Below are 18,725 nucleotides of genomic sequence, written 5' to 3'. Positions count from 1 at the left end.
ATCGTTATATCTATCTATCTGTCTATCGTTATATCTATCTATCTATCTATCGTTATATCTATCTATCTATCGTTATATCTATCTATCTATCGTTATATCTATCTATCTATCGTTATATCTATCTATCTATCGTTATATCTATCTATTGTTATATCGTTATATCTATCTATCTATCTATTGTTATATCGTTATATCTATCTATCTATCTATTGTTATATCGTTATATATATATCTCTCTATCTATTGTTATATCGTTATATCTATCTATCTATCTATTGTTATATCGTTATATATATCTATCTATCTATCTATCTATCTATCGTTATATCTATCTATCTATCGTTATATCTATCTATCTATCTATCTATCGTTATATCTATCTATCTATCGTTATATCTATCTATCTATCGTTATATCTATCTATCTATCGTTATATCTATCTATTGTTATATCGTTATATCTATCTATCTATCTATTGTTATATCGTTATATATATCTATCTATTGTTATATCGTTATATATATCTATCTATCTATCTATTGTTATACCGTTATATCTATATATCTATCTATCTATCTATCTATCTATCTATCTATCTATCTATCTATCTATCTATCTATCTATCTATCTATATATCGATCTATCGTTATATCTATCTATCTATCGTTCTATCTATCTATCTATCTATCTATCTATCGTTATATCTATCTATCTATCTATCGTTATATCTATCTATCTATCGTTATATCTATCTATCTATCGTTATATCTATCTATCTATCGTTATATCTATCTATCTATCGTTATATCGTTATATCTATCTATCTATCTATTGTTATATCGTTATATCTATCTATCTATCTATTGTTATATCGTTATATCTATCTATCTATCTATTGTTATATCGTTATATCTATCTATCTATCTATTGTTATATCGTTATATCTATCTATCTATCTATTGTTATATCGTTATATCTATCTATCTATCTATCTATTGTTATATCGTTATATATATCTATCTATCTATTGTTATATCGTTATATATATCTATCTATCTATTGTTATATCGTTATATCTATCTATCTATCTATTGTTATATCGTTATATATATCTATCTATCTATTGTTATATCGTTATATATATCTATCTATTGTTATATCGTTATATATATCTATCTATTGTTATATCGTTATATCTATCTATTGTTATATCGTTATATCTATCTATTGTTATATCGTTATATCTATCTATTGTTATATCGTTATATCTATCTATAGTTTGTTCTGTCATTTTATCATCTTGAGAAATGTTGCTTTTCTGGTTTGAATTAGGTGTTTGTATTTTTCACATTCATTTTAAATTCTACTTTCAAATTGTGAATCTGCTTTCTGTTTGCTAGCTCAATTCAAATCCAGTAACTGCATTCAAATTTAAAAGGCGTTCTAAATTCAGTTCTGATCGGTGCATCACCCTGGTTGATACCAATTGGTGAAATTTCATTAACTTTAATACTGGTATTGCTACAACAGCAAAAAGTAGTTTGTTATTGAACATGCTCTTTTGTGTAAAGTTAAATGTTATTATATATGTTAACAAATTAAATTAATGCCGTGTACAGTAGGCTTCAAGTATTTCTCAATTGAGTAAACATTGCTTCAGGTTTTTCAACTAATTAATCAAATCAGTATTGAAGAACCAAGAAACAAATGAGCAGTAAATGGTTTTCATTTTTCCTTGTCAGTATTGTTGTTGAATTATTAAATATTAAACAGACAGCAGCAGATCTGTTAAGGTTCAGTGACACTGCAGAGTCTGTGTACTGAGATGCAGTATTTTAGAGACAAATAAAATCATCTGATTTACTTAAAGTAACAGTCTACCGATTGGGTTTATTATATTGGATTATATACTCACCCTCATGTCGTTCCAAACCTCTATGACTTTTTTCTTCTTCTGTGGAACACAAAAGAAGATATTTTGAACAATGTTGGTGATTAAACAGTTTTGTTTCCCATTGGCTTCCATAGAACTGTCACAAAAATAATGCATTTAAAAGGGAAACAAAACTGTTTTTATTGGACTATCCCTTTAAATAACCTTTTACATTAATTTCTGTCTTAAGAGTTCACGCAAACAGCTGCATTTTCCAGAAAGCATGAGTGTGGGTTAGGGTTACTTCATACTTCTGAGACTGTAGAAAGATGATTACATTTCTTTTCAGTGTTTTAGTACCGTCTAAAATTGAGTTATATATTGAGTGCTGTGATTTCTCCCATGCATTTTTCTATAAGTGGCCTATCTCCATTTTCCACCTTAACCGCCTCAGGTTGAGCTCAGACTTAACTTACTAAAGCTAATGTCCATTCACTCCTAGTAAATGCGTTTTTAGTTTTATTTTCCTGTTAGAATAATTGTGAATGATTGACTCTTTCTTTGTAAGCCTTAGTGGATCTCAGATAATGGCACCAGGGGAACGCTGAACCTCATATGTGTAGTCTTCACACGCATTTAATCAACTAGTGGTGTTGTTATCCGGCCTGCTGGCTGTGAAGGCATTTTTACTGTCGCTCTGGCTCAGCTCACGCTCAATGGTTTTAGTCGAGTCCTGTCAGCTCCCATTACCCAACAATGAGGCGTTTGGCCGATCATCTCTGACAGCTTTTGTGGCGGAATATGATACGGATTTGTCCCTGCCTCACAACTTCGCAGGAGCCTTACTCAAAGCTCTTTACGCGCCACTAGTGTGTAAAGAAGCTCCGGAAGCGGGAAACTGCGTTCGATTTGATGCTCTGCACTGAGGCCGCTTTATGGATGGTGAATTACATTTAGCTGAATTTCACAGTTGTGAATTCAGTGGGTTAGATTGTGTTTTTTCTGACAGGCAGACTAGTCCAGCTTTCATGACTCACATCAGGGCTTCAATGTAAAGAGCCTCACAAAGTTATAAAGTTGCAAAATTGGCTGAATATATTTGAGCTATACATGTGTGTACATACATATATATATATATATATATATATACACACATATATATATATATATATATATATATATATATATATATATATATATATATATATATATATATATATATATATATATATAATGTACACACATAAATACAGTAAAAACAGTTATATTGCGAAATATAGTTACAGTAAAGTTTGGAAGTTTTCCATCAGCTCTCTCGTCCCGTCAATGCGTAAACTAGCCAGGCACAACAAAAACACGCCACTCAACTACTTACAGTAGAGCTCAAACGTATTTGAACATTTAAAGGGATAGTTCATCCAAAAATTTTGATTCTGTCATCATTTACTTACCCTCATGTCGTTCCAAACCCATAAGGCTTTTGTTTATCTTTGGAACACAAATGAAGATCTTTTTGATGAAATTTGATGAAATCTGAGAGATTTCAGTTGACGCTTGAAAAAGTTCATAAAGAGATCGTAAAACTAGCAGTTTAGTCCAAATTTTCTGAAGTGACACAATCACTTTAAATGATGAACAGATTTAATTTAGGCTTTTATTTACATATAAACATTCATCAACACACATCAGTTGTGGTAAACAAAAGCGTGCGAGAACCAATGACGTTCATTCTCGTGTTTCACAGCATGTTTGAGCTTCAGCAAGAACCAGTGAGGTTCATTCTTGTGCGTCAATTTTGTGGAAACTTTTTTTCTCAAGATTCTTTGATGAATAGAAAGTTAAATTAAATGTATTAATTAAATTAAAAAATTAAATATAAATGAAATTAAATAGAAAAAGCAGAGAATATGCTGAAGAGATTAATTTGGTTTAAAGCATCACATTATGCACAATTTATCAGGAAAAGTTTTGGCATGGTTTGCATATTACACTTTCCAGTTTTTCCAATTGGAAGTTTGTTTTAAAACGATCCATTATTGTAATTTAGGTTCATCTTTAGCAAACTCAGCTTGAAACCTTTTGATTTGTGAGTCTAACATCCTAACCAGAGACTACCACCCCATTTTTCAGACGAGATAAAACTGAACAGAGCGAAACCTCATTAGAGCTGGACTTTAAATTAAATTAACTCCCTCAATTAAAGTCATACTCTTAATTAGATAGCAGCTTTTTAGAGGAAAATAAAGTGCACAGAGAGGAAAAAAGGTAAATGGTTCTTAAGTTAATTGTTCTTAGTGTTAATTGTAAACTAATTGTTCTTAAACTTAATTGTTATTATAGCTGCACTCAGTATTTTTTATTTCATAAAAATCTGTATTTTTTACATAATTTTCTACATGTTAATATTTTTTTCTGTGTTTCACATAAAAAAAAATCAATATTATAGTTTTTGTAATATAAAAATTTAAATTAATGTGAATAAGTGTAAATAAAATGCAAAAAATACTTAATTGTGTACATTAAAGATTTGTTTTGATTTTGAAGTTTTCGTTGATTATTAAAATGGTAATTGTGATGAAAATGTGCCTAATTATCATTGAAATAATGTCATAATACAAACTATCTTAATTGTCCTAAAAGGCATCCGTTTTCTTTAAGCAAAACATAATTTATTTTCCTTTTTTTTTTTTTTATTATGATTTTGGGGCAGAAATAAAACTCAGGCGTGTTCTTGCCATTTTTTTTTTAATTCACCCTGTTTGTTTGGTTGTTAGGGTCTTTTGCAGTCAAGTGGTTATGTAGCTGACGTCTCCTGAGGGAAATGAGGGATATCAGATCAGTTAGATGAGAACCAGACGCCCCTGTGAGCAGAAAGGTGAGAAAACAGCAGCAGGGTGCTGATTTCCTCTGGCCACAGGGTGAAAATATCACCTCGAGCCAGCAGGAGACAAGTGTCAAGTACCAGGGCTTTCCGTGCCTTGCAGCTTTCTCAGGATTGATTGGCTGGATAATGACGGCAGGCCAAACAGGATGGCTGAAACACACCAGCCTGAAGGGTGGCAGGCCACTGTTTACGCAGGACATCGGTGTGTTTTTGGGAGCGCATTTGTGTGTGGTTGTCTCTGCATGTAAGCTCGAGAACTTGACCTCCAAAAACTGTCAAAACATAACGACAGTGAGAAAATTGGCTCTAAGATGTCTGTGCTGTGTCAGGTCACAGCTGCTGCCGATGGCTACGTCAAAATATCCAGCCGGTGAGGACAGAAGGACAACGACCTGCTTTTGACGCTTAAAGATGCTGCAGTCAGCAGTGTTAGAATTTTTTATTTTTTTTTTATTAAGAGGCAGTGTCTGGCCCCTCAAATTAATTTTTAGGACTTTTTTATGTATATAAAATCATGATTTGGATGAAAACCAAAATATAAGATGATTCACAACAAAAGAAAACATTATGATACACTAGCAACTTTATTATATTATATTATATTATATTATATTATATTATATTATATTATATTATATTATATTATATTATATTATATTATATTATATTATATTATATTATATTATATTATATTATATTATATTATATTATATTATATTATTATATTATAAAGTCACATGGATATATTTGTAGCAATAGCCATGTATGGGTCAAAATGATCAATTTTTCTTTTATGCCAAAAATCATTAGGATATTAAGATCATGTTCCATTAAGATATTTTGCAAATTTCCTACCGTAAATATTTATTTTTGTGAGTAGATATGCATTGGTAAGGACTTCATTTGGACAACTTTAAAGGTGATTTTCTCAACATTTTGATTTTTTTTTTTTTTGCACCCTCGGGTTTCAGATTTTCAAATAGTTGTATCTCGGCCAAATATTGTCCTATCATAACAAACCATACATCAATCTGATGATGTATAAATCTTTTTAAATGACCCTTATGACTGGTTTTGTGGTCCAGGGTCACATATATTATATTATATTATATTATATTAATTATATTATATTATATTATATTATATTATATTATATTATATTATATTATATTATATTATATTATATTATATTATATTATATTATATTATATTATATTATATTATATTATTCAATTTATATCTATTATCTTTAAATTTTTAACTTATTTTATATTTCTTATATTTATTTAGATTTCATTCTGATTGGATGCGGCAAGTTGCAGCTTTACCTTGATCAATTTATCATGCAAACAACAAGGCATTTGTTTATTTTATTTTTTTAAGTTGAGCATGATGAGTGTCAACTTTTGCTCTGTTGTTCTGAAGTCTGCAGTTCTGAGTATTTAGCAATATAAGTATTTTACCTTTTAAATATCTAGAACATTTTTGCCACTTTTAGTAGCATTTTCCCCCCAAGCCCAGGTTATTTTCTGATGCTAGTAGATAGAAAGCAATAGAATAAAAATAGCAAAGCCTTAAACTGAAAGGACAGTATTGCATAGGAGGAAGATATATAATATATATATATATCTTATATATATATAAATCATGAACAAAAATCTGGTTTTATTCCATCTGCCTGCTAAGATTACTTCACACCCCTACAGACTACTTTTTATTAGCTCCATAACGGATTTATCACTGCCAGCATGATGGTTTAGCTTTTTAAAATCCTTTTTAGTCTTCAAGGTCCACCGTGCCATTGACAACCCACTATGCATCATAATGTGGGATCGGCTATATAAACCCCTTAAATTTGGTGTTTGTATATTCGCCTAGAGTAAGATCCCATTCCTCCGACGATCAGTTAAGTGACCTACTTGAGAGAGGGAGAGAGTAAGAGGGGTGGAGAGCAACACCAGTGATGATTGCTGTCATTATAATCTAGTACTAGAGAAAATGAGGCTAATGCAAGTGTCAATCTGCTAAATAAGTCCACTGGGCTCAATAGCACAGCTGGAGCTCTGGAGCAGCGGTTAAAGTGGGTGCCGAATGAACTCACACACACAGCTTGGTAATATGGAGTCTTCACCTTTCATAAAATGAAACAGCTAAGTACAGTAAATGCATTAGCAGGCCTTTTAATGAGCATCAGAAAAAAACAAAAAAAACAATGTGACAATGCACTTGATGTAGTAGATGTTTGTTTAACCAGGTATAACTCACGTCAAGTCAGGTCTCCTTTATTTTCATACCACTGTATACGATACAGATTGTTTCAAAGCAGCTTTGCATTAATAAACAGTAATAAATATATAACACAGGGCCATAACCACCATATATACTGAGGGCAGTTTTGGTGCCGTTAAAGGATTAGTTCACTTCAGAATTAAAATTTCCTGATAATTTTCTCCACCCAAGATGTTTATGTCTTTCTTTCTTCAGTCAAAAAATGATCATTACTATTAAAACTGAAATAAAAATACATAACTAAATAGAATTATTAAAAATGATAAAAGCACAACAAAATTACTAAAAATTGAACAAATTAAATATATAAAATATTAAATTGAAAGCTAATTGACCCTTCGCTAAGCCACGCCCGAAAACCGCCACAGGCCAATCGTGGTTTAGCAACCGTTACTAGGCGCGGGAGGTCTGTCAAGCTTTCGAGCGAGGGAACGTACCGAAGCGTTGTGCCTATGGATTATGTAAACCTGATACCCGGTATCCTAAAAGTTTGGACGGGGTGATGGAATTTTTTTTCCCTTCTCGACACCTAAAACCCAAGGGGAGAAATGCCGGTGTTCTGACAATTTGTGCTACCCTGTCAGATTTTGCTACCTCCCATTGCAACAGTAGGTAACCTTAGCAAAATCTGACAAAATCCGAAAAAATGCTTGTCAAAATCCGAAAAATCAGATTGTGCTTCCAGCGTGATATTAACATGGTCTTTGGCTTTATTAACATCTACACCTACCCCAACCCTGAACCTACCCTTATAATAATGCATATACAGTAATTTTGTGTTATCACGACAACAATGATGTAATATTGATGTATGCATATGCAGTAGGACAATCTGACGGGTCGGTTAGCTAGCTAGCTAACTCAGCACATCATTGCTTGGAAATAATGACGGTTCTTTGTTCATAATGCATATTTGAACGTGAAATAAAATGATTAAAGGCAAGACGGAGTAATGTTAGCCTGGCGTGCTAAAAATAAGCGGGAGAATGTTATCATTGCAAAGTGGTCAGGTTAACGTCTTGTATTTATTCCACAAGAGTTATGGATAAGCTGTTTGATTTATAATTATTAGGTTATTTTCACAAATTTCACTTAACCTGCTGTGGATGAACAAAGCTTTTCCTCAATAAAGGAACGCGAAAGCTTGACAGGCGTAGCAACAGTCACTAAGGAGGGCGGGGCTTAGCAAAGGGTCCATTTTATATATATACAGTACAGTCCAAAAGTTTGGAACCACTAAGATTTTTAATGTTTTTAAAAGAAGTTTTGTCTGCTCACCAAGGCTACATTTATTTAATTAAAAATACAGTAAAAACAGTAATATTGTGAAATATTATTACAATTTAAAATAACTGTTTACTATTTAAATATATTTGACAAAGTAATTTATTCCTGTGATGCAAAGCTGAATTTTCAGCATTGTTACTCCAGTCTTCAGTGTCACATGATCCTTCAGAAATCATTCTAATATGCTGATCTGCTGCTCAATAAACATTTATGACTATTTTCAATGTTGAAAACAGTTGTGTACTTTTTTTTTCAGGATTCCTTGATGAATAGAAAGTTCAAAAGAACAGCATTTATCTGAAATACAAAGCTTCTGTAGCATTATACACTACCGTTCAAAAGTTTGGGGTCAGTAAGAATTTTTATTTTTATTTTTTTGAAAAGAAATTAAAGAAATGAATACTTTTATTCAGCAAGGATGCATTAAATCAATCAAAAGTGGCAGTAAAGACATTTATAATGTTTTAGATTAGATTTCAGATAAACACTGTTCTTTTGAACTTTCTATTCATCAAATAATCCTGAAAAAAAAATATTGTACATAAATATTTTGTACAATTGTACACATTAAATGTTTCTTGAGCAGCAGATCAGCATATTAGAATGATTTCTGAAGGATCATGTGACACTGAAGACTGGAGTAATGATGCTGAAAATTCAGCTTTGCATCACAGGAATAAATTACTTTGTGAAATATATTTTAAATTGTAATAATATTTCACAATATTACTGTTTTTACTGTATTTTTAATTAAATAAATGTAGCCTTGGTGAGCAGACGAAACTTCTTTTAAAAACAACAAAAATCTTAGTGGTTCCAAACTTTTGGACTAATATATATACACACACACTATATTGCCAAAAGTTTTGGGACGCCTGCCTTTACGTGCACATGAACTTTAAAGACATCCCATTCTTAATCCGTACGGTTTAATATGGAGTTGGCCCACCCTTTGCAGCTATAACAGCTTCAAATCTTCTGGGAAGGCTTTCCACAAGGTTTAGGAGTGTGTTTATGGGAATTTTTGACCATTCTTCTAGAAGCGCATTTGTGAGGTCAGGCACTGATGTGGGGCGAGAAGGCCTGGCTCACAGTCTCCACTCTAATTCATCCCAAAGGTGTTTTATCAGGTTGAGGTCAGGACTCTGTGCAGGCCAATCAAGTTCCTCCACACCAAACTCGCTCATCCATGTCTTTATGGACCTTGCTTTGTGCACTGGTGCACAGTCATGTTGGAACAGGAAGGGGCCATCCACAAACTGTTCCCTCAAAGTTGGGAGCATGAAATTGTCCAAAATATCTTGGTAAGCTGAAGCATTAAGAGTTCCTTTACTGGAACTAAGGGTTCGAGCCCAACCCGCACTGTGCGCCTCAGCATGCGCTGACCCCGCTCTGTGATTTTACGTGGCCTACCACTTCATGGCTGAGTTGCTGTTGTTCCCAATTGCTTCCACTTTGTTATGATACCACTAACAGTTGACCGTGGAATATTTAGTAGTGAGGAAATTTCACCAATGGACTTATTGCACAGGTGGCAACCTATCACGGTACCACGCTTCAACTCACTGAGCTCCTGTAGTTCTCATTATATTCTGAGGTGATTCTCATTCCATGCTTCTTCTGATGTAACGAGTACATCAGGTGTTATGGGAAGTGTTCCGGTTCCGGCTGACCTAATTTATGCAGCTGAACAATTTACATGATTTGAATTATAGAAGTCGATAATGTGTTCTGTGTATTCCAGGTTAAAGAGATGTGTTTTTAGTCTAGATTTAAACTGACAGAGTGTGTCTGCTTCTCGAACAATGCTAGGAAGATTGTTCCAGAGTTTAGGTGCTCAATAGGAAAAGGATCTACCACCTGCAGTTGATTTGGAAATTCTAGGTATTATCAACTGGCCAGAATTTTGAGATCGCAATAGACGTGAAGGATTATAATGCGTTTAGAGCTCAGGTACTGGGAAGCTAAACCATTTAGTGCTTTGTAAGTGATTAGCAAAATTTTAAAATCTAGACGATGTTTAATAGGGAACCAATGCAGTGTTGACAGAACTGGGCTAATGTGTTCCTACTTCGTGGTTCTAGGAAGGACTCTAGCTGCTGCGTTTTGGACCTGCTGTAGTTTATTTATTAAGCTGGACACAATCCCTCTGTGATGCATGACGAGGTTTATCATCTCCCGTAGCTCGGTTGACTTCAGTCTTCTCTCCTGCTTAAATGACTGGAAGCGAGTGAACGGAGCCGGTGCATATTATTTGTGTCCTTTGCCTTTCCCTTGCAAATGTAACTTTTATGAGGTTGTCAACCCTTGTTGCTGAAGCAGAACAGACTGTTTGATGTTAGAGAGAACAAAGCGAAGGTCTGGCTTAGATCTCACCAAATACACAGGGGTGGTTTATCATAAACATCAGTGTGAAGAACCAGAGCATAGCTGCGCTGAAGGTGTGTTTACTGAACATGGCAGAGCCTTAGGATGATGAAGATTCGCTTCATAAAACACTAGAAACCATCAGCTAAAGCACCAACTATTATAACCCACTTTTATAAAGTATCCACCCCATTTTTAAGAGATTATTATTGTTTTTAGATTTTCATTTGTCATGACCATCTCATCTTGTAGTACGATACCAAATATTATATATAACCAAAGAAGCAAATCATTTTAAATTGTTCCTGCACCCCTGATAATTAGATGAATTCAGAAAAACACTAGTGAGCTGCCATGCTGTATCCCCTGTGTCTTAAAATGTTAAAATTTTATATATATATATATATATATATATATACACTATTATATATATATATATATATATATATATATATATATTATATATAAATTGTACACTTTTAAAAGTACAAACCCGATTCCAAAAAAGTTGGGACACTGCACAAATTGTGAATAAAAACAGAATGCAATGATGTGGAAGTTTCAAATTTCATTATGACATAGATGACATATCAAATGTTTAAACTGAAAAAAAAAAATTGTCATTTTAAGCAAAAAAATAAGTTGATTTTAAATTTCATGGCACCAACACATCTCAATAAAGTTGGGACAAGGCCATGTTTACCACTGTGTGGCATCCCCTCTTCTTTTTATAACAGTCTGCAAACGTCTGGGGACTGAGGAGACAAGTTGCTCAAGTTTAGGATTAGGAATGTTGTCCCATTCTTGTCTAATACAGGCTTCTAGTTGCTCAGCTGTCTTAGGTCTTCTTTGTTGCATCTTCCTCTTTATGATGCGCCAAATGTTTTCTATGGGTGAAAGATCTGGACTGCAGGCTTGCCATTTCAGTACCCGGATCCTTCTTCTACGCAGCCATGATGTTGTAATTGATGCAGTATGTGGTCTGGCATTGTCATGTTGGAAAATGCAAGGTCTTCCCTGAAAGAGATGACGTCTGGATGGGAGCATATGTTGTTCTAGAACTTGGATATACCTTTCAGCATTGATGGTGCCTTTCCAGATGTGTAAGCTGCCCATGCCACACACACTCATGCAACCCCATACCATCAGAGATGCAGGCTTCTGAACTGAGCGCTGATAACAACTTGGGTTGTCCTTGTCCTCTTTAGTCCGGATGACATGGCCTCCCAGTTTTCCAAAAAGAACTTCACATTTTGATTCGTCTGACCCAAGAACAGTTTTCCACTTTGCCACAGTCCATTTTAAATGAGCCTTGGCCCAGAGAAAACGCCTGCGCTTCTGGATCATGTTTAGATATGGCTTCTTTTTTGACCTATAGAGTTTTAGCCGGCTATGGCGAATGGCACGGTGGATTGTGTTCACCGACAATGTTTTCTGGAAGTATTCCTGAGCCCATGTTGTGATTTCCATTAGAGTAGCATTCCTGTATGTGATGCAGTGCTGTCTAAGGGCCCGAAGATCACGGGCATCCAGTATGGTTTTCCGGCCTTGATCCTTACGCACAGAGATTGTTCCAGATTCTCTGAATCTTTGGATGATATTATGCACTGTAGATGATGATAACTTCAAACTCTTTGCAATTTTCTCTGAGAAACTCCTTTCTGATATTGCTCCACTATTTTTCACCGCAGCATTGGGGGAATTGGTGATCCTCTGCCCATCTTGACTTCTGAGAGACACTGCCACTCTGAGAGGCTCTTTTTATACCCAATCATGTTGCCAATTGACCTAATAAGTTGCAAATTGGTCCTCCAGCTGTTCCTTATATGTACATTTAACTTTTCTGGCCTCTTATTGCTACCTGTCCCAACTTTTTTGGAATGTGTAGCTCTCATGAAATCCAAAATGAGCCAATATTTGGCATGACATTTCAAAATGTCTCACTTTCAACATTTGATATGTTATCTATATTTTATTGTGAATAAAATATACGTTTATGAGATTTGTAAATTATTGCATTCCTTTTTTATTCACAATTTGTACAGTGTCCCAACTTTTTTGGTATCGGGTTTATATATATATATATATATATATATATATATATATATATATATATATATATATATATATATATATATATATATATATATTAATTTTAATTTTAAGTGTCATGTCTAATCCTCCATAGCAATACCATCCTTTTCCATGTAACAACAGTTCAAAGTAACACATAAATCTCCAAAAGGGAAAAGAAAAAAAAACCCATCATAAATAGGGATGTGTTGAGATGACTGACAAGACCATGGCAGAGGATTTGTTGCTCAGTTAGCGTCTGATGTCTTATCTTGTAGAATCCGCGCTCAGCACCGCCGCTCCCTATTCACAGAGTACACACGATCGTGAAATAGAAAGCAAAAGTAAAACGTGAGCGCGCATTAAAATGCACTTTGAATACCCTGCATTTTGAGAGCTGCTCCCTGATGCATGCAAATATCTCCCAATATGAAAGCTATCTTAGGCTGGGATGTGCTGTAACCATCTCTTAGCTCTGTATCGTGCTTGAAAAAAAATTTGGTCTCTATTTGCACTTTGAATATTAAGAAAGTACTTTGATTATGGTTGCACTTATTGCTTGCACTTAATAAGACTAAGAGAAAACTGTTATTCATTTGTATTTATGCTGTAATTTATATGATCAGTTTGTGGAAAGGAATTCAATTAGGAGGTCAAAAGTCATAGAAGCTCATAGGACTGAAATCATACAGGAGGGAAGCCAGTTAGTTGAGTTTTTGAAAACCTTTTACAGTCCTTTACTTACTAAGAGAGTAGTACTGAAATGACATTCAAGACGATTAGTTAAAACATTTTGAAATGCACCTGCAGACTATTTTTCTAGTCATGTATTTCACCATTGAGGATTTCTTAAAAATACTGTAAAAATCTTTCTCGTGAACTCTATCTTGTGTCTCGTCTCGTCTCGTGAGCTAACTGTCTCGTCACACACCAAATCATAAATGATGAGAGATCCGTTAGTGGTATGAAATGCTGTTTAAATGCAGATTACCTTGCAGTACAGTGAAGCCTTCCTTCACACAGCCCTCCTCCTAAAAGCTCACCTGAGCACTAGTTTAAAACGATCTCTCCTCCAAACCCCTTTAATTACAGAAAAACCTCACTGGTTTACAAAACATGGTGATATTGGCAATGATTGCTTGCTTACTGGCACAGTGAAATTTTCCGAAATGATTATCTGGAGAGCTCTGAGGATAGGACTCAGCTGAGTCTTGTGTGTGTGTGTGTGTGTGTGTGTGTGTGTGTGTGTGTGTGTGTGTGTGTGTGTGTGTGTGTGTGTGTGTGTGTGTGTGTGTGTGTGTGTGAGAGAGAGAGAGAGAGAGAGAGAGTGCGTGTGTCAGGCTCGGAAAACACACTCAGTAAAACAGCACAGATGGGCCGCGATCACACTTGGCTTTCTTACAGACAGACGGACAGGTGGACGCCCATTTCTCACCACAGATATCTCCTCTCTCTCTTCCTCTGTCCCTCAGGAACTCAAGGAAGGAGTTGAATGACATACGGTTTGAATTCACTCCAGGGCAAGGTCAGTGCACCTCATCATGCATCAGCCACAGTCGTAGCATTATACTGCCTTCAAGTCCTCCTGGGAAGTTCCCACTTACTAGGCTTGGAAACATTATTACAACGTGATTTAGATTGGAATGAAATGGACACAATTTCTTTTTCACTTCCCAACAGACACTTTTGAAGCTTTTTTTTTCTTTTTTTTTTTTTTTGCACTAGTGCAACAAAATGAAGATCAAAGATTGAGTTTATGCTTTATGTGTATATTTATCTTTCTCGTGAATGATGGGAAATGTAATTTGCCAAGCATGTCTGTTTATAAACAAGCCTAATTAATAGTATTTTCTTACAAATACATAATATCTGTTTCTGTCCACTAGGATTATTTTAAAGAAAGAAAGTATTTATATAAGTCAAATTAAATTATTTTGTTTTTAATCAGTCATTCTAGTTTTGAAGGATATATTACAATAGCTTTAATCTATTAGAAAAAAGTGCAAAGTACAATTTCCCTGATTGTAATACAGTGTAAAATGTGATTTATATTATTAATTTAATAAGTCTAGAGGGAAAGTCTGTTCAAATATTGTGAAATTTAATCTTTAACACTCTTAAAAATGAGGGGAAAAATAATTATCTCAGTTAATTTGGTGTTTATGTCATAACCATTACACTAAGTTTTTTTTTAGAAAAATTAGAAGTAAGGAGCACATCTTTGCAAGGGTACCAGAGTCAGCCATTCATTCATTTAAGGAATGTATTTATTTTTTGGGTGTCAAAAAATGTTGCCAAACTGAATTGTTGCTTCCGTCGCGTCACGTCGCTTCACTCGTGTTGCTTGTGGCAGAAGTTGAAGATTTCTCAACTTTTCAAGCACCAGCGCAGGCATCAGCCAGATAACAGACGCTAGGCAACTGCATTTATGCAACATCGGAAAGTAATGTGATTGGCTGTTGTATTGTGAGGGTTGCATCAGCTCAAGCTTCAGACACGCACTCCATCAAGCGTTGATGCCGATGCCCCATGTAAATGCAGCGTAAGAAACAATCAATTTCATACATTTTTTATAAAATTAATTGACTGCTAGCAAACTTGTTTGCATTTTCCCAAAAGTAACATGTATGTAATTTCCATTACACATCATTACCACAACACCATTCCACATGATACCACTTGAAGTTTGATCAAGACCATGAAATCTTTATTCCAAGATTTCAACATAAAAGAAACATAGAAAAATCACCCATGAACTAAATGTGCAATCACTGAAAATGTGACTATGATTAATACCAATTTAATTCCACCATGCTGAAACGCCTCCAGCTCGATAAGCCAGAGCTCAAAGAAAATCCAGTTTCCTACTGGTAATTATGACATTGTGCTGGTGTTCATGTGCGTCTCATAAAAATGATCTTTCCAGAGTGACTTGAAGGCAGCATTAGCAATAGAAAAACCTTAAGAGGCTCTCAGTGTGAGAGATCTCACAGGGTTCCTTCTGTTCTCAGTCTGACTCATGTGCGTGTACAAAGAGCATAGATCTGGGTGGGTGGTATTACCAAAATCTCACAATTTATTCACAATTTTATATCACAATATAGTTATTATTTTTAGTAACACTTTAATTTGATGATCCACTTTAGACATTATACTAACTATAAGTAAATTTGCAACTACATGTCAACTTATTCTACTTAACCAAACCCTAACATCTAACCCTAACTGAACAGTCTACTAACAGTCTACTAATAGTCTAAAGAGATTTAGTTGACATGTAGCTAAAAGTAAAAAAAAAAAAAAAAAAGCTAATTTTCTTAGCTGAAATAGCTAAGTTTTTATTTTTTTCTATGTTTATCTTATTTCAAGTATCAAAATGTTTATTTTTTTTTTTATTGTTTTAGTTTTAGTTAACTCTAACCCTGCATCACACCGCCCAAATCTGACTTGTTCAATGCAATTGAGGCCATTGCAACTTGTTTGTTGATGTTTGTTGTGTGTGGGTTTGCCAGAACATGCTTTTTACTTTGTGTTCTGACGGTTTTCTTGCTGTGAGATCATGCTGTGCATCTCTCTGTGTGTGTGTGTGTGTGTGTGTGTGTGTGTGTGTGTGTGTGTGTGTGTGTGTGTGTGTGTGTGTGTGTGTGTGTGTGTGTGTGTTTGTTTCTCTTCTCAGACACTGCTGATGGAGTTTCTCAGGAGCTCTTCTCTGCTGGTCTGGTCAATGGTCATGATGTTGTAGTGGGTAAGTTGAGTAAACTCAGTTTTGTCATTTGCCACTTTATATAATTGAGCTCTTCAAAGCAGGTTAGATTCTGATTGGCTGTCATTGTTTTTTTATCATTCATCAGCTGGGAAAAAAAAAAAATATTATTCTGAAATGGATTCCAACAATATTGTTTCTCTTTGCGGTTATTGTTATAGCTGTGGTGTGAACTCTGCTATTCTTCTAAATTTAGAACGATTTCTGGAACTACATCTTTATCATTATAGTTATCGTCCTTGGTGTGAACAGGTCATAATACACTGTCCATTTCATCTTTAATATCAGTTATAATCTTAGGGCAGCAACTCTGTCGCCTGAATGCCTGAAATGCCAAGATTTTATTTACAAAAACCATGTTTATGAATTGATCACTGTGCATTTTAGTGCTTAAATTGAACATTGTTTATTTATATACACTGTACTACCAACATTGTAACAATACAAAGCGGTTTGAAAATCAGTGAAGTTGCACTTTAAATATTTAAATATCTTCTGACCATTACATCAGAGTGGTGTTTCTGATGTTTCTGGTCTTTAAATGGGTCTGATACTGGCTTCATCTGCAAGGAGAAAATTGCAAAAGGAAACAATCTCAGGGGTCATTAGTCCTCTAAACATGCAGAGCAATATGCTAGGTATAAGGGTAAGATGAGTCTCTGTCCATGCATCAGTAACGCTATAACTGCACCAATTAATATATATAGTTCAAATTCACGGTTACACACAATTTGGCTAGTGGCCCTCAGGGTAATTTGAGTTCGAGACCCCTGCTTCAAGCCATTACAGAGCAAGTACATGAATACTGAGACATTGAGATACCTTATGTTTATCCATATTGCTCAGTCCTAATGTCAGTATCTCTTTCTACATGTGTTTTCCCAGTGGCTGCTAACCTTCAGAAGATTGTAGAAGACCCGATTACCTATAAAGTATTGACCTTTAAGTTGGTGAGTATTCAGATGCTAAATGTCACAGAGAATCTTGCAGGATTCCAGTGTTCCTGGAAAACCTGGGAATATCAGGCCTGGAAAAGAAATATATATATATATATATATATATATATATATATATATATATATATATATATATATATATATATATATTTATATATATATATATATATATATATATATATATATATATTTAGTTATGCTCAGACATTTAATTGGCTAGAAATGGTTCTTTGTAGGTGGAGTCTCTGTAGTATAATTGGAAAAGGCACTGAAAGTCCTTGACTTTGTCATGAAGAGAATGCAGCTTGTTTTTGTATGAAGCGGTTTATTTACTTTCTGCAAATTCATTGTGCATTGAGTATATAACAGCATGCATCCCTCAGGTCACACACAGCCATTCATTTATTATTTGCTGAAATCACGCCTTTGACAGCGTAATGAATTTTCATTGCATAATTCCTTATTGATTACTCTGAGCACATGACAAATCTGAGAGAATATTAGGAGAGTGTTTAATGATGCCTTTTAATGCGCTAAAAAAAATGGCAGAACTGGGATATTCTGGCAGATACATGAATACCCAAATTAAAATGTCACTGAGTGTTCCTGTTAAACACATACAGATGAAAAAGTGAGAGCATTAGGCCCCGGCCCCAGCGGCAGGATCCTGTAGGAGTATCTGTTCATATTTCCCCAGGCCTTTTATATTTCAGTCTCTGTGGAGGATTAGAGACAGATAGTGGTGATAGACGGCGCTTTAATACACTTTTAAGTGGATCCCGTTATATTGGATACAATGCCGTTTGGCACAATTCACATGAATGTTCTGGTGGGATCGTATCTGAATAGATGGGTTTCATGTAATGTGAGGTTCTCCATGGTGGTATTAAAGATATAGTTCATCCAAAGATAGAGTTTTTGTCAATATTTACTTGCCCTTATGTCATTCCAAAAATGACTTCTTTTTTTCTATGGAACATTGAGCAAATATTTATATGTATATCACAATATTTAAACAAATTGAATGTTATATATATATATATATATATATATATATATATATATATATATATATATATATATATATATACAAAGTACACATATTACATATTACACCGAGCAGGCATAACATTATGAGCACTGACAGGTGAAGTGAATTACACTGATTATCTCTTCATCACGGCACCTGTTAGTGGGATATATTAGGCAGCAAGTGAACATTTTGTCCCCAAA

General features: G+C 34.4%; 1 protein-coding gene across 3 annotated transcripts in view; it reads left to right on the top strand.

Moving 5' to 3' along the window:
- stk39 (serine threonine kinase 39) overlaps positions 1–18,725 on the top strand; it is an 89,889-nt gene that overhangs the window by 61,235 nt on the left and 9,929 nt on the right. For all 3 annotated transcript variants that reach the window (XM_067409824.1, XM_067409826.1, XM_067409823.1), the window contains 3 exons: positions 14,246–14,298; positions 16,450–16,518; positions 17,422–17,486. In XM_067409824.1, the coding sequence (XP_067265925.1) occupies positions 14,246–14,298; positions 16,450–16,518; positions 17,422–17,486 (187 nt within the window). The remainder of the gene's footprint in view (positions 1–14,245; positions 14,299–16,449; positions 16,519–17,421; positions 17,487–18,725) is intronic.

The sequence above is a fragment of the Chanodichthys erythropterus genome, chromosome 14, assembly GCF_024489055.1.
Source record: "Chanodichthys erythropterus isolate Z2021 chromosome 14, ASM2448905v1, whole genome shotgun sequence".
Taxonomy (NCBI): domain Eukaryota; kingdom Metazoa; phylum Chordata; class Actinopteri; order Cypriniformes; family Xenocyprididae; genus Chanodichthys; species Chanodichthys erythropterus.
The sequence above is the reverse complement of the archived record's forward strand: the minus strand, read 5'-3'. Positions and strand labels throughout refer to the sequence as shown.